At 41.1% G+C, this 16,353-nt stretch overlaps 1 protein-coding gene across 1 annotated transcript; it reads right to left on the bottom strand.

Annotated features, from left to right (window-relative positions):
- Positions 1-764: 764 nt before the first annotated feature.
- Positions 765-12,653, bottom strand: LOC147748217 (keratin, type II cytoskeletal cochleal-like). Its single transcript, XM_086959140.1, has 9 exons — positions 12,133-12,653; positions 7,061-7,278; positions 6,455-6,515; positions 5,502-5,597; positions 4,309-4,473; positions 3,130-3,255; positions 2,511-2,731; positions 1,272-1,306; positions 765-1,181 (listed from the first exon to the last, which is right to left on the bottom strand). Exons 1-9 carry the CDS (start codon positions 12,595-12,597, stop codon positions 925-927), a joined length of 1,644 nt encoding a protein of 547 aa, XP_086815266.1. The 5' UTR covers positions 12,598-12,653; the 3' UTR covers positions 765-924.
- Positions 12,654-16,353: the final 3,700 nt, after the last annotated feature.

Below are 16,353 nucleotides of genomic sequence, written 5' to 3'. Positions count from 1 at the left end.
AAACAGGGGCAACATTTGTGTTATGCACGTGAAATCTCTCATAATCACTGATTGTTGGTTTTTGTGTATTTTATGTATTTGTTTTCTCCTGGTCAACCTTTTACATGCAATATGTACGCATGGGAGACTGATTCAAGCAGAAAAAATATACTTAGAACTGAAGAACAGTTGTAGACATTTTGTGCCCAAACCAACCTTGTGTCTGTATCCCGTGTAATTTTTGCACGAGTTACTCTTTTATGTACAAAATTTATACTGAAGATCAGCAAATTGTGTTTCATATAATACTCATGTATTTTGTGAAAATGATGCCTACTATGCAAGGGAAGAATTTTATAATTTTGCAGATAAGGCACACAAAATGCTTGACCTAAAGCAAAGGTAACAGCTTTCTTTATTCAGGTAGTCAATGATGAACTTATAAAGGACTGTGCCCTAAACTTAGGGCAGTTTCATTCGCTGCCATTTTATACCATTCAAAACAGGCCAAGATATTTTCTATGCTACTCTGAACTAGTTTTAATGTCAATGGTACGAACTGGGGTGTCAACTGGAGCTTAGACCAGTGTGTGAAAAGTGCTGCTCAGCACAGATACTTGTTATGGAAATCTTGATCTGAGCCTGGAATGCCGTATATAGGCCCTCACTACCCTCCGAAAACACACGTGAAAACTCAGTAATTTAGGTTTATATGTAGGTGAACACTCTAGACTTTTCAAAGAATTCGTGTTTTGATGTTATTACTCTGTCTTGGGGAATAAGAGCACAGTTTTGGATTGCCTTTGGATTGGGAAAAGCATGAGACTCCTTGCGCGGACAGAACAACAATGCTCATTTTTATAAAGGTCCAGTTTGGTTGCTGATTATTAGCGGTTCAGATCTTTCTTCTTGGTTAGCCATCAGTGTGGAGGGAGAGTCGGTCATTTAGTATCGCCGTCCGCTAGAAGACTGCATGGAGTATGAGGTCTTCTTCACAACTGTAGAGCCACCACTGCGTCCGCTTCCGCTGCTGAAGCCCATTCCGCCACTACCTCCTCCATAGCCAGAACCTCCGCTAATGCCTCCTCCTGAGATCCCACCTACGCCGTATCCGAAGCCACCTCCAGTGCCTCCGCTAACACTGCCTCCGTAGCTTCCACCCATGGAGCCTCCAGATCCGCCTCCTGAGCTGCTGACCACAGCTGCGAAGAAATCATAGACAGACATCAGCATCATTTAAAAAATACAGGAACCCATATTCCCTCCCAAAATTAAATACTATAGAAACTTACAGACGCTAACCGGGGTGGCCCAGTCTCCTGACATCCTGTAAAGGAGACACAAAGTTAGAGTTGTCAATCACGGAATGACAAGCTCATTGTAAGGACGTCCATGCTATGTGACCAGTGCATCGGAATCATGAAGACAGAAATTGCACAGGACACTACAAAACGCCACATAGTCCAAGCTCATCAATTGATGTGAAACAAATGCGTAAGGCAAGGAAGGTTGACCAGCATCGTTGAAAGAGAAGAGAACAATAGAAAGATGATCTTCAAGTCATATATATGCTAGGGTTTAGATAACCAGTGGAAACCGGATGGCCTCCTACCACTTACAAAGTCCCTCAAACATCTTTGCAGACAGAAGCTACCTCTTTTTTAACCACTGCTTTCTGCCTGGAGGCTACTCACAAAGGGGAAATATAAGTGTCATGCCCGCTCTGCATTCTACAGTTATTCATTTTTTGCAGTACCTACTCTGCACAGTCACACACAAAAAATATATATTTCTTTTAAAGAAAAATGCTGTTCATCTAGGGATGGAATGTTAAACTACATGTGCCAAATGTAGCCCCAGAATCCCTACGGTAACACAAATCTTAGAGGGGATATGTTAACAAACCGAGCACAATTAATGGTCATCAATGGAAAAACTATCTCCCCTGCAGCTAAGCTTTCCCTCTTTCGTTTCCATGTAATTTGCACCTGCAGTTCAAGGCTGGTCTCTGAACTCAGTAAATCAGCCAACAGCTGTGCTTGCCCCATAGTCTTCATCTTTGCTCTCGCTTACTCGCTTACTCTGTTTCTCCCTTGCTCCTTCTGTCTCACTCTCTCTCACTACTCTAGCCTCTCTACCGGACCTACAGGTAAATATTGCTTCTACACTTCACCCAAGCTCGGTCTTCTGTCTTCATCTGAGAAGGGGAGGGGCATTCGAATACTTTTGCTCTGATCTCTAAATGTTTTGATATCTGGATTCCAGCAAAAATCATAGTTTGGCCTCAATATATATATATTCTTTTTAATTTCAGTTGAGGCTCATCTCCTACGTTCTACTAAGCCAACCCCTTGTCACCAGATGAACGCACGTTGACCCAAAACGAGCTTTCTGTATCCTCAAATATAGCGCCTCCATTGGCCTTCACTCTATATGGTCTGCAGCAGAGGTCACTCATGGGCCTCCATAGATATATATACCCCTATCTATCAAAGTGGTCTTTAATAGCGTACATCCAATTTAGCACCCACCTGCCCTCTTCTCCTTCAAGAATCTTCCTGTAGGTGACAATCTCAATGTCCAGGGCTAGCTTAGCATTCATCAGATTCTGGTGCTCAAGCAGCTGGCGTGCCATGTCCTCCTTGGCCTTCTGTAGGGCAGCCTCAATGTCAGCCAGCTTTCTTTTGGCATCGTCGATGGCGGACTCCCCATGTGATTCTGCCTCTTTGATAGCCGTCTGCAAATTGGCAACCTTTGGAAACAAATGAATGAGCTCTTTCTTAATTAAAGCAGTCATTTTTACCAATTTCCTATTGTCTCAAAAAAGTTCAATTGTATGTGCTGGAAACTTTAATTGCCACCTCCGATCTTAAGCACCTCACCTCAGAAACAACAAACTGAAATGAGCCCATAAAACGAGTTCAACTGTAGCAATAACTATAATTTTAAAATTTTATTGCAGAGGTATATTTCATAACTGTTTTTATATGGTATTTATTTCTTTACCGGCGTTGTTTGTTTCCTGCACAACGTGGACGTTCATGCCTGCTACAAGTTAGTCATAGCTAGTATTACTACTTAGAACATTACTGTGGCTTTGTTCACCTGGAACTCCTTCTGAGCTCTGTTGACATATATTTCACACTGTACCTGTTTCTTCGCAGCTTCGTGCTCTGCCTTCAGCCTTTGTATCTGGCGGTTGAGGTCAGTAATCTCGGTCTTCGTGCTGCGCAGATTGTTGCCGTGTGAACCCGCTGTCTTCTGCAGCTCTTCAAACTGAAAGCAAAACGTGTGTGTTAGGGTCGAGGTGTGCAGTGGTTCCTTCACAATGAGCAGGAGTCTCTTGCTATTGTTTGTAATGGGAATGACACACAATATAAGGAGCGAGCACCCTCTGGAAAAACTCTCTGGGGAACACTGTCCTTTTTTAGTGTCATTGAAAGGAAGTGCACACCTTATGCTGGTTCTACAGGCTTTGGCTAAGAAACTCCAATAAATAATTTTACCTTGACACAAAAAGGACTTATGAAAGATATAAGAAAGGGGAGTTTGGTCCACACAGAAAACACTTTCATTGCTGTGCCAAACAGGAAAGGGGGGTTAAAATGAAGGCAGACAATGAGGGTCAGCCAGACGGAAGAAGAAACTGTGGAGCCAGATCTCACTCTGCTGTCATGAGGTGACTTCATAAGTGATGACCCATTGGGTGAAAAAGTCAGAGTGACCGCTGAGGATGGGAATCACTAATCAGTCAGAAGAAGATTTTTGGGGGACTTGAGGAGCTAATGATGATCAACGACCAGTGTTTGATGTAAGAGACTGAAGTGGTTCTTGGTGGTCATACCGACAAGGCAACTCTCGTGAGAGACTGAAAGATCATCGACTCCTCTTTCATCCCAAAAATATCGATAATGGGTCACAAAAGCCAGTGGCAGTAATGATGCACACAATGAAACTGCTCCGGCCTCACCTATTAGGATATTCAGCTAAGCATCGGCATATAGAACCTCACGGCAGCAGAGGGATTACATTATTGAAAACAATTTGGACATTATGTGTCACAAAATAACTATTTTGGGCTGATGTACAAAAGATTGATGAGATAGTGTACGGAGCGATCGGTTGAGTGCATTTACCTCTGTTGTTTAGATTGTGCCTCATCAATTTTACTATATGATTTAAGCTCTATTGTATTACTATTTGGTTGCTAAAGCAGATTTCCATAATGGTCCCTGAAGGTTACAAATAATGATAGAATCCTTTATAGTGCACAGCATGTGCTCCTGCAGCGGTGCCATTTCATTTCTCTCAATAACAGCTGGTGCTCACCTTTTGCTGGTAAAAAGATTCTGACTCAGCCCGGCTCTTCTTTGCAATCTCCTTGTACTCATTCTCCACCTCGGTGATGATACTGTCAAAGTTGAGGGTACGGTTGTTGTCCATGGACAGAATAACCGAGGTTTCTGAGATTTGGGAGTGCAGCTGGTTGATCTCCTGAAAAACACAGGCCAAACAAATTTGGATCAAATGTACAACAAATCTCTAATAAAATGGAATCCAGGCGGCTGAACATCTTTCCACCTGGGGATCCCTCTTGTGTGTTTAGGGTATGGCTACTTAAGAGCTGCATTGTTGTTTTCAACATAGGAAGGGATGTGCAGTGGGTGCCATGCTATCAGCACCGCTTACAATCACGGCATTAAACTAGTGGTCAGGAAGACATTGTCATGGACACGACCACTGCATTTGGAAAATATTAGTTTATTCAATGGAAGGATATTTACGGCAGTCCAATTTTGGATATCAACTTCAATGGAAAAGCAAATGGTGTGTTAATGAGTGCCAATGTTGTGTAACCTTTTATCCCAGCAAGAAGCTGGGCCCATACATATCAATAAGAGATAGTCCCAAGTGGTAACAATTTTAGAACTCATTAATGTAATAAAAAAACATTTGACCAGACCCAGCCAAAGGCCAATGAGGTATGGTCTGTCTACTGCCTATCACAATATGTTAACCGAAGTATGTCTTGATGCATTCTCTGTCCTATCCTCACGGGCTCACCTATGGAGTTTCCCTTACAGCCTCTTGTGACCTATGCGTACAAGGGATCATCTGATCATGTGTGCTACTGCTTTCTCCATATCATGACAAGTCACTGCACCCTGCATGTATTTCTACATTTGCCTTCCACTCACAATAAGTTAAAGTGTCATGTACTGGTAAATGTCAGGCTAGGTGGCCATTCTGCTAGCTCTGCTGTTCTGGCATTTGCACAGAGAACTGCAGAATTTGAAAGCAGGATGGCCTACCGTAACTCAATTATGCCTCTGAGGCCACATTCTAGTCTTGCCGTCCTGCATTCTAGAGCTGCTTTGAACATGTTGGCCAGGGCTAGTTTTACTTTCCAGTCCAACCCAGCATCATTTGTGTGCCATTGCCTACTGTCCCTACATATACAATTGACTCATGTATTAATCAAGTGGTGCTTTGACTGGGGATAACAGTGCTAAGTAACTTACTTCATCATACATTTTTGTCAGGAAGTTGACCTCGTCAGATAGTGCTTCAACCCTGGACTGCAATTCCACTTTCTTCAAGTAGGCAGCATCTACATCCTGTTGAAAGGAAGCAGGTGATCATCGAAACATTACCAGCAACAGCAAAGCTTAGAGCGCAGCCTGGTGCAATGTCATTGATCTACCCAAATACAGTCACAGGGTTAACGTGACACATAAGAGTCAGGGATAACTTCAGTGGGATTTCCAAGTAGGCCGCGGCAACTATTCAACACACCATCTCTCTTCAGGGCACTCACGACCAGAACTGTTCACACCCCGTGAAAACATAAAAACGTGGGCAACTCTGAGGTAGGACTAGAAAGCCTGAACCTGGAAAAGCATGGAGAAAGTCATGCTGACGCTCCTGGAGGAATATTCAGCTATGCCATATGTCCCTCCCCACCCCCCTCATTTCAGCCTTGCATACTTGGATTCCTTCATCGGCCTGGTACGCCACCATCCATGGGGCAACCATGAAACAAAGAGGACGTACCCATGGTGGCACAGATTTATAAACTGTCCCCTTCTGATCACCACTTCCAGGTCATGTGTGAAGGACGACGGGAAAGGACCCTAGAGGGCAGTGAAGTTGCTGAGGAGAATCCATGCCAACAAAGTGGCCACCTCCCTTCATGTCGGAGCTACTAATAAGCACCCCGCAGTTATTTGCGGGTTACTTTGCTCAGGATCACACAGGTCTGCTTGAATTTTATGTGATTCAATCGATCGCCATCCAGGGATACGTTACATGTTGTCAACTTAATCCCTCATACAAGTTCCATGCATCTGAACGATAAAAGGGTTTTGGAGCAAACTCTTTTAAAACGGTTTACACAGAGCGTTTCTAAAACCTTGAAATGGTTGTCCTTGTCATCGCTTTCATCATCTCGCGGATTAAAAGCGGCTTCACTCACCTTCTTAAGCACCACGAACTCATTCTCTGCATTTGTGCGCTTGTTGATTGCCTCTTCGTATCTGTCAAAAGCAAGAGAGATCTAAGTAATGGTTTGTTTTTCTAAGCACAGCCTCTACACAAGATCAAAGGCACCTGAAGCGCAGGACGGACAACGTCAACGCCATCAGGACAGGTGGGCAAGCTATGCCTAAAGTTGGTGGCAGAGCAACCCCAGTAGAAGCTAGAAGAAAGGCCTCATCCAAAATGCAAAAGTGAAATGGCACTGATCGTAAAGAATTCGAATCAAGGTCAGATTTAGGATCCTTTATGGTAAATGTTATAGAGCCATGTCATTTGCTCAAGCTAAGTTATCCTCCTGGAAATCTATTAAATAGCGTGCTATCCTTCAACTACAGGTAATTATTGATCTACTATAAATTATTTGTGCACAATTTGTAAACATTTTGTTATAGTGTGCGAACCTGCACTAGGCCAGAGAGTCGCAGGTTATAATCGTTAGCCATCCTTACGGAAAACAGCACCTTTCTATGGTTTATTTCTGTGCCTGCTCCTTTGTTGTTATGTAGTATGCTAGGTTTGTGCAGTATGCCAGAGTTTCTCTTACTTGTTCTTGAACTCTTCAACAAGATTCTCCAGGTTCTTCAATTCTTCGCTGAGGCGACCTTTGTCATTGTTCGCGGACTCCAGATGGTTCTTCATGATGCTGATGTATTTTTCGAAGAAGTAATCAAGGCCCTTTCCAGGCCCCTTTTTCTTCTCCTGCTCCTGCAAAAGCTGCCACTTGGTCTCCAGAACCTGGTTTTGTTGCTCCAGAAATCGTACCTGAAACCCAGCGAGTATATAAATTAACCAACAAAGAATGATGTAAAGAAGTGAAACTGCTTTCAGATCACTTTCTCTACGCGGACGGTGTTAACGACGAGATCAGGGATAACAGAAAGTGAAAACATACCAGAATGCCATTTTAGTGTTGCAGTATAATGCTTCAAATCTGCATGGTAAGGTAGCACTAGGTGATTGTGGGCAGGGTAGTAACTATTAAGTAGCACAGTGATACCACCTAGATTTCATCTTGCTTCCATTTTATTAGAGGAAGTTGAGGAGACTATTGAAGACTAAAGAAAGGTAAAGCCTACTGGACCTACATTTGTGACAAAAGATTTCATTGCATCTTAATTGGATACCTGGTTTGTATTGTTAACAACACTCTTCAATAACATCCTGGAATCGAGTCTAGTATTGTTACCCAGGACAGATGAATCTCTTGTGCCCATATTTAAGAAGGATAATCCTATGGACTTGGTTAACTACTGTCCCATCTTATTGTTCATTGGGACAAGGAAATTATTTAGGAAAATATTTGCCTCTAGATTACAGGACTACTTGATTACTAATAGAACCACGGAAACCTAGCTGGCCTGCTTTCACCACAGACTAGGCACTGTTAAACAGGGATTATATCTGTTTTATTTTTTCAAGAAATATGTTCCTCCGAAAGTGGGGCCGGGGGAGGGGGTTCTTAGCCGTTCACACTTGTTAATATGCTTCAAACATTGTACTGTACTCGAAGGGCTAATAGAAGGAATGCCTGTAGTGTACCCGAGTAATTGCAATGTGATGCTGTATGACAACAACACTTATCCATTAGTAGGGGTGCTCACCATGGTTGTTTATTTGTCCCACTTCAATTTAATCTATTTATTTAATCATACGTCTCTGTGCTTAGCTACGTATGAAGGAGTTGGCCCAATAGAAAAAAAAATAACTTTATGATGTGTTTTCTATCTATGGATGATAGGGCATTGCTGGCAAGGAAACGATGACTTGCCTAGGCTTTTATTTGCATTTCAAGGCTAGTGAAGAGCAAACTAGAGGTGGATACACCAAAGTCACAGACCTTAGCGGTGGGACCTGAAGAGATCCTTTTTTAATGAACAGTCATAATTTAGAAACTGTGACCCTTTTGCAAAAAAAAGAGTTGTCTCAGCCACAAATACTGAAAAGTGAAATATCCTCCACAACTCCACACACACACACACACACACACACATATATATATATATATATATATATATATATATATATATATATATATATATATATATATATATATATATATATATATATATATATATATATCAAAGCTCCAAGGATCCTGAGAATGCCCAGCCGGGTTACAGGAAAGAAAAGCACTCGCAAGCACGGCTCAGCTCGTTTCACGGGGCAGATTTATTGAAGACAGACGCGTTTCGGGAGAGCCCTCCCTTTCTCAATGGTTTCATCTTACAAGACGGGCACAGCGCCATTATGAATGTTTACAAAATCATATGAAAACAAACAAAGGACTGATACTTTTTCGCAGCAAGGGGCGCCATCTTAGAATGTACTGATTTGACATCTATTATACTGTATTGCTGATGAGTGAACCACAAACAAAATAATGCCGTGTATCGGCTACCTTATTGTCATAAAGAAAAACCCTAATACTATTAACATATAGTATGTCACAAGGCTGAGACAATAACAAAATGTTGGAAACTAACCAACCTACGACATGGACACAGTGTTTACAATGTGATCAGGTCGGATAAATCTTGCCGTGGATCGGCAATTGCAGCCCCTGAGTGGACTGCAGAACATAAAATGTGGTTAACTATTCAAGCAAATCCTCCAGTACGATCTCAGTGGTGATGAAAGCATCCATCACACAACAGAAACAAAGAACAAAAACAAAAAACACTCAGAACAATTCCAGAAAATCTTAGCACGAATAAACAGATTGTCAAGTCGATGTTGGAAACTCAGTACTTAACTTGACAGGAAATCATTGCACAATACTACATATGTTCTTAACCCAAATGTGAGGCCAATTCTTCTCCCATATTTAAGCCTCCAGGTGCTTTAGTCTCTAGGTCGATGATGTACCGGGACTCAAGTCTCCTGAGTGCAAGCAGTCTATTGCCTCCTCTAGGATTTTCTTCGACTTGGTCCAGGCAAAAATACCTGAGAAGGTTTCTATCACTGTTGTGTTTTAAGGAGAAATGTCGGGCCACTGGATAAGTAAAGTCCTTATTCACAATGGCCCGCATGTGTTCCAATATTCTCAACTTAACAGGTTTGATAGTACTCACCAACGTACCGTGACTGACAGGGACACATTAAGCAATAGACAACAAAGTCAGACTGACATGACATGAACTTTGTTATTCTCCTACCATCCTTTTTACCCGGGACTTGGTATGTTAAAGTCCTTCTGCTTGAAGCACAGGCTTTGCATTTTCCACAAGGAAAAACGCCTTTGGCATCTTTCAGGGTTCCTAGTGATTTTTTCATAGGTGGTAAGTAGCTATGAACTATTTGATCTCTAAGGGATCTGGCCTTTCTGAATGTGATCAGTGGGGTGTTGGGAATATCAGGCCCTACGATCTGATCCGATTTTAAGATGTACCAGTGTTTGGACAGAATTGATCGCAATTTAAATGAGTCGGCAGCATATGGTGTTATAATGCGAAATTTGCCTTCAGTATCGGGGCCTTGTTTCTTGGCAAAGAGACTAGCACGTGGTATTTTTCTAACCCTATTTAGGGTGTCTTGCAAAAGGGAAAAGCTGTAACCTCTTGTTAGGAATCGTTCCATGCATTCACCAGCTGCTTTCTCGAAGTGAGTGTTATGGCTGCAATTATGCTTTAACCGCAAAAACTCCCTGTATGGGATATTATTAATCAGTTTACGAGGATGGCCGCTGGAAGCGTGTAAAACGCTATTGCCGGCCGTGGGCTTGCGGTAAAGTTGCGTGCAGATACGTCCCTCACTCACACTAACTTCTAGGTCTAGATAGTTGACCCTGTCCCTGCTGATTTCACTGGTAAATATATATATATATATATATCACACGTAAGGTGCTACCAAGAAATGCTGCTCGCCTGCCATAAGCGCCAGTGCCAGGGTGCCGGGTAGATTTAGTCACCAAACAACAACATATATATATATATATATATACATATATATATATATATATATATATATATATATATATATATATATATATATATATATATATATATATATATATATATATATATATATATTTATATATTGGATCATAATAAGATAATATCCACGAGACCCATATCTCCTCCTTAGGTCTAGAGAAAAAAATGGCAGTTCAGTTCTAGGGTCACAAAAAATTAAATGCTTTTACTAAAGTATAGAGAGAATTGTTGAGGAAAATCTGCATGTCACCAAAGTCCACGCCAATGGAGTCATTTAGGATGGAATTGTACTCTAACAATGTTACTGATGATGATTCTGCAATCACAAGTTCTAATATGCACCTAAGAGTGGACAAATAGTTCTCTATAGTTTTTCAAGCAATTTTACTAGATCGCCTAATGGCAGATCATATGGCAACCCTTCTCTGGGTTTCTTCCTCTGAGCAATGATTGGTATAGATCTTTCAATGGATTCATTAGATTTGTACTCATGAGTCCATACAACATCAGGATTGATCAAAAGCAGATATTAGGAAAACATAATACATCAATGATTTAACTGAATTCTTGATAGATCTTTCGGCCCTGCATTTCTCCGTATTAAAAAAAATCTAGAATCCAGGAATATTATGGTAATTTAATGTTCTGCCTTTAACCGGCATCTCTCTACATGAAGTTTTGCCTGGGGATCATACCCTCAAGATGTTACACTGTTAACTAAATTGAATAATGTAGTCATTTTTGTGCTTGTCACTTTGCAGGCATTTAGAATGAGCTGCATTTCGGCCTTACATTTTCTCTCTAATTTTCTAAAAAGATGGGAGAAACCACTCAACTAATATTGAAATATGGTATTAGAACTAGTAAATAGGTATTGCTATTGTGTGAAAGTACTGGGGAATGAACATTATTCATTGTATTTCAAAATATATTGTGAAAGCTTGAAAGATTACGAAAACTGTTGTTGAAAAATTGTGTATTATTTCATATTGAAAAACAACTGTGACATCTTTGATAAAGTTGGAATTATTTTCACTTTTAATCAGTGACAGTTTTGTTTTTAAGATCTGAACTTTGATGGAATGGATGTATAACGCATATATATCAGTACCAATCAATAGTTTACCGTACAGTTCAATTAAACCTGTACAATTGTCCTTTTATCCAGTAAAAAATATGTCAATTACTAGTAAATGAGCTAGATTCTAAAAGATGATCGTATACAACACAATTTTTCTTTGCAACATCAGATGTGTCATTAAAAATCAAAACTATACATTAAACAGTGAACACTGTGCTGCAAATGAACAAAAATGAATAATGGACTACATTCTTAAGAAGGATAACTTTGTAAACAAGAAGGCCCTAATAAATTAACCAAGAAGTTTCAAAATCCTTTTAAGATGTCCAGTTCGGTGCTTTTCTATCAATCATTTTCGTTTCTGAGTTTTTAGCAGCTCTAAAAGACATTTATTGGCCTTGCTTGCTATTCAATGTAACAGCAAATTGAATAAAGTGTGGGAGGTAGAAACAGGCCTATTTATCGCAGTTTGTATTAATTTTAGTATGCTGATGAAAATTATTCTCCCGAATAATACATAACCAATTATTCAATTATTCGATGGTTGTTCCTCTATTCATGATAATAAAACTGAATATCAAGGTATGAAGACCAAGGACTTACCTTATCAATGAAGGTGGCAAATTTATTGTTGAGCGTCTTGATCTGTTCCCTCTCCTGTGTTCGTACACTTTGGATATTTGAATCAAACTCGAAGTTGAGTGGGGCCAAGAGACTTTGATTGATGGTAACTTCCTTGATGCCACCTGGTGGGCAAGTTGGAAATCCAGATCCTCCCCCAAACCCACCACCAGCTCCACCACCAAACCTACCAGAAGTTCCACCGCCTGTGCCACTACCAAAGATACTTCCAGCTAAGCCACCAGACTTATAGCCACCCATGTAACTGCTGCTACTGCCACTGGTGGACATTCTTTTGCCAGTCCCTAGATTGTGGTGACTTCTGCTTCCAAAGCTGATAGCACCACTGTGTCTAGAACCCCCTCCTGTTCCACGAGAGACAGAGTGAGAGCTGAAGCTGACTCTGCCGCTGTTTCCATGCCTCCCACTAGTCGATTGTTGGGACATGTTGGTGGCTATGAAGTGGAATGGCAAAGGGAATGCAACTTGAGGAAAGCAAGTGCCTCTGCTTTGAGAGATGCACTCACATCCTTTTATATGTTTTTTTTGGGCTTGGTTGTGAGGGAGTAAGAACAGGGTTTTTTATTGTAATAATTTGTTGAGTATGTGTTGAGCTGGCAGAAACCTATATTCATTGGCTTGTTAAACATTGCAATACCATGGCACACACCTAGCACTTCCTATAAAATTTATATATTTGTTGCTAATTACTAGTGATGCAAAATAACCTAGTTTCCCTTCTGGAAACTCAGAGAAAGGCTATCTTTTGCAATAGTGATCCATGATTCTGTGAAGATTCATTTTTACAAGAGTGAGGCACATGGGTAGTACAGTCTTGTTGGCATTTTACCAGAATTAGTCGAAATCATTCCTTAATACTATTGCATGAACCGTGCACTGGTTTATGCCCATGCCATTTCTTACTGTACCTGTATAAATGCAAAGAAGCACACATAGTACAAATTGTGCAACCCTTGCTGCAAACCTCATGGACATGATCCAGAAAGACCATGAAAAATGTTTGAAGAATTCTACTTGGTCATGGCATACCAGGGCATTGGTGTGACTTTTTTTATGACAGACAAATACAATTACATCTGTTTTCTCTATTTCTACATGTGAAATATTGTTGCTTTATGGAAAATCTAAATATGTTGGGTTAGGAAATTGATGATGTTTCATCTAAAAAAAAGTAAAATATTTTCTTCCCATGGCAAACCCTTCCCTTTCCTCACATGCCCATGAAAATTTGGAATTCTCTCATACTTTTGCACATTGTACGTTTCTCTTGCATACGGGTCATTAGGACTTCATATAAATGTGAATAAACGTGACTTTTTTTTACAACTAGTTTCACCTTAAATTGTCTCTTATTTGACACAACAATGTGATAATGGTGAAGCCAAGAAAGTAAAAGACTGCCTCAAAAGTTTGGTTCCGAAAGTCATCTTAATGTTTCCTTTCAATTACATTGATCCACAGTTTGATCCAGAAAATAAGATTTTACAAGGTTACAAAAAGACTTGTACCTGTCTCATAATTTCTGGCAAGCAGAAATCATTTACCCAGAGCAGCCCTTTGACTGAGAATCATATATAGCAAGACAAGAGAAAAATTATGTATGGCTCCTTCATCTGTGAATTTGTCCCCACCTTACACCATAACAAACCTGCGTGTCAACACCCACCCGCATGCATGCTTCTGAACACACGATCACTCAGCAAACATATAACCTACCTGCTGAGCAGCTACACTCTTTACATTCTCTGCATCACGGAGATCTGGATCAACCGCTCACTGGTAATCCCAGTGGGCTACGAGATTGTATGGCAGGACCACCTTCACTAGCTAGGAGGATGACTCACTATCATCTACCAGGAATCCATAAAATGCACAATGTCCAGAGAGAATGCCACCCCATTCATGGAACACCTGCATTTCATGCTACAAATCTCTGAAAACCCTGAATGGAATAACGCACACCAATCACCTAGACCAGAAGTCACTTTTACCAACATCATCACCCCACTCACCATCGACTCCAGAGCCTAGATTGTCATTGGTGACAGCAAATTTCACCTGGAAGACCAAAACAACCCATGCTCCACAGCACTCCTCAAAAGCTTGAGCAACATTGGTCTCACTCAGCATATCCCAGAACCAGCAACACACCACAGGGCACACACTGGATCTCATCTTCACCACAGGCGACAGCATCAAATACAACACCACCACACCACTCACATGGACCAACCACTCCATCATCCACTTCCAAATCAACACACCTAAGATCAATACCGCTACCAGGCACAGCATTCCAAGCCATACCTGCGGCAAAATCACAGAAGCAGACTGTATCAGTAACCTCAGCATGGATCAGTCTAGCCCTGAAGACAATCTGGGTAAGGACATCAACAACTTCAATATTTGGACCAAGAACTGCACAGACTCCCTTGCATCCATCAAACCCAACAAGCATAGTAGCTCAAACAAGCAGGCCAGCTGGTACACAGAAGACTTCTAGTCAATCTAGATGACACTGCAAATATAACTAATAATAAAATTGCTAGACCTAATGGTGACATCCTACCTGACGTATTCCCTCTGGGTATTACATAGTGCAATGAGGTTATAAGGACACTAAGGGAAAGCACCTCAGGCAAAGCAGAAAGCCCGGACGGTGTGCCGGTTGATGTTTATAAAGCCAAAATCAATTTATGGGCTCCATTGTTAACAAACGTATTAAATTGCTCAAATAAGCTCGGATTCATTAAAACCTGATCAGATGCTATCGTGATTCCGATTTTTAAAAAAGGGGACAGGAATAACTACCGACCAACATCACTACTAGATGCGCTAATGAAGGTGGCAGGTCGAATAATTTTAAATAGATTACAGGAATGGACGGAGGACAACGAGGTAATTTCTAACTTCCAATATGGGTTCCGGGCAGGAAAAGGTACAATTGAACAGGTGCTCAATTTAGCACTTTTAATAGCAAAGTATACACAGGCCAAAAAAGAAAATCTCTTTGTCACCTTTGTTGACCTAAGCTGCGCTTTCGATTGCGTGGATCATGGAAAATTATGGTTGATACTTAGCGACATTGGCATTGATGGTCAAATACTTTCTTTTATCAAGGAACTGTAAAGGGAACTCCCGTACCAATCCTTTTATATGCGGATGACGCCGCAATTATGTCACGGACTAGGATTGGATTACAGAGGGCAGTCACTAAATTTGCAAAGTACATGACCCGTAGAGGGTTAAAAGTGAGCGTCTCCATGACCTACACCATGAGCTATGGTAATAGGGCAAAGAAGACGACCTGCCCGATTTTCCTAGATGGAACTAAGATCAAGAGCACAAATAGCTTTTCCTATCTAGGAATAAACTTTGATAGACAGGGAAAATGGCAGGCAGCGGTGACCGCTAGGAAATTAGCCTTCTCCAGGGCCACCGGAGCAGTATTAAACTAGGTGGGAGACCGGTAAGAGAACTCTTACAAATTTATAGAGCAAAATGCATTTCAACTGGCACTTATGGGGCAGGAATCTGAGGGATTAATCAGCCGGACGAGATCCAATCCTGCGAGAACCTCTTCATCCGCTATGTCAATAGCCACCTATGTCTCCCACAGTGAAGTGGCTCTGCCATATATCTCTGATATTATTAAAATCTCTCCTTTACTACTGTGGCATAAAGTCTGGGTAACTCCTGAGACAAGTTTAAACAGAGATGTCATCATTGACTGCCTCAACCTGGACGGAGTGGCCAATATAAAATGGCTTAATTATGTAAAATTCATGATGAAAGAGATTGGGCACCCCGAATTTTTTGCCTCCCCAGAAAGTATGGAAATAGTGCCCAGAAGGACACTAAAAAAGATGGCCATGGAGCACTTAGATAATAAAAGATGGCTTGTGGAGAAGATTAAGACCACAGTTGCAGAGAACCTGTTACTTGCCATTAGCCCAGGGATCCAACCTTACCTGTTATTAGGGCCTTGCTGTTATTCCCGCATGCTGCTAACCCGCCTTTGTACTGATACCTTTTTTAGACTGATAACTTTCCCACAGCCTAATGATTGGACGAGGGAAAAGGTAACATACCCGTGGGATGACATCTCATACCAATCTAACATCCACTGCATATTGTTTTGTAAGTTCTATCAAACCCCAAGGAATATATTCCTAAAACCAT

This window comes from Lissotriton vulgaris, chromosome 1_1 (genome assembly GCF_964263255.1).
Source record: "Lissotriton vulgaris chromosome 1_1, aLisVul1.2, whole genome shotgun sequence".
Classification (NCBI taxonomy): domain Eukaryota; kingdom Metazoa; phylum Chordata; class Amphibia; order Caudata; family Salamandridae; genus Lissotriton; species Lissotriton vulgaris.
Note: the sequence above shows the minus strand (reverse complement) of the source record. Positions and strands in the feature narration are given on the sequence as shown.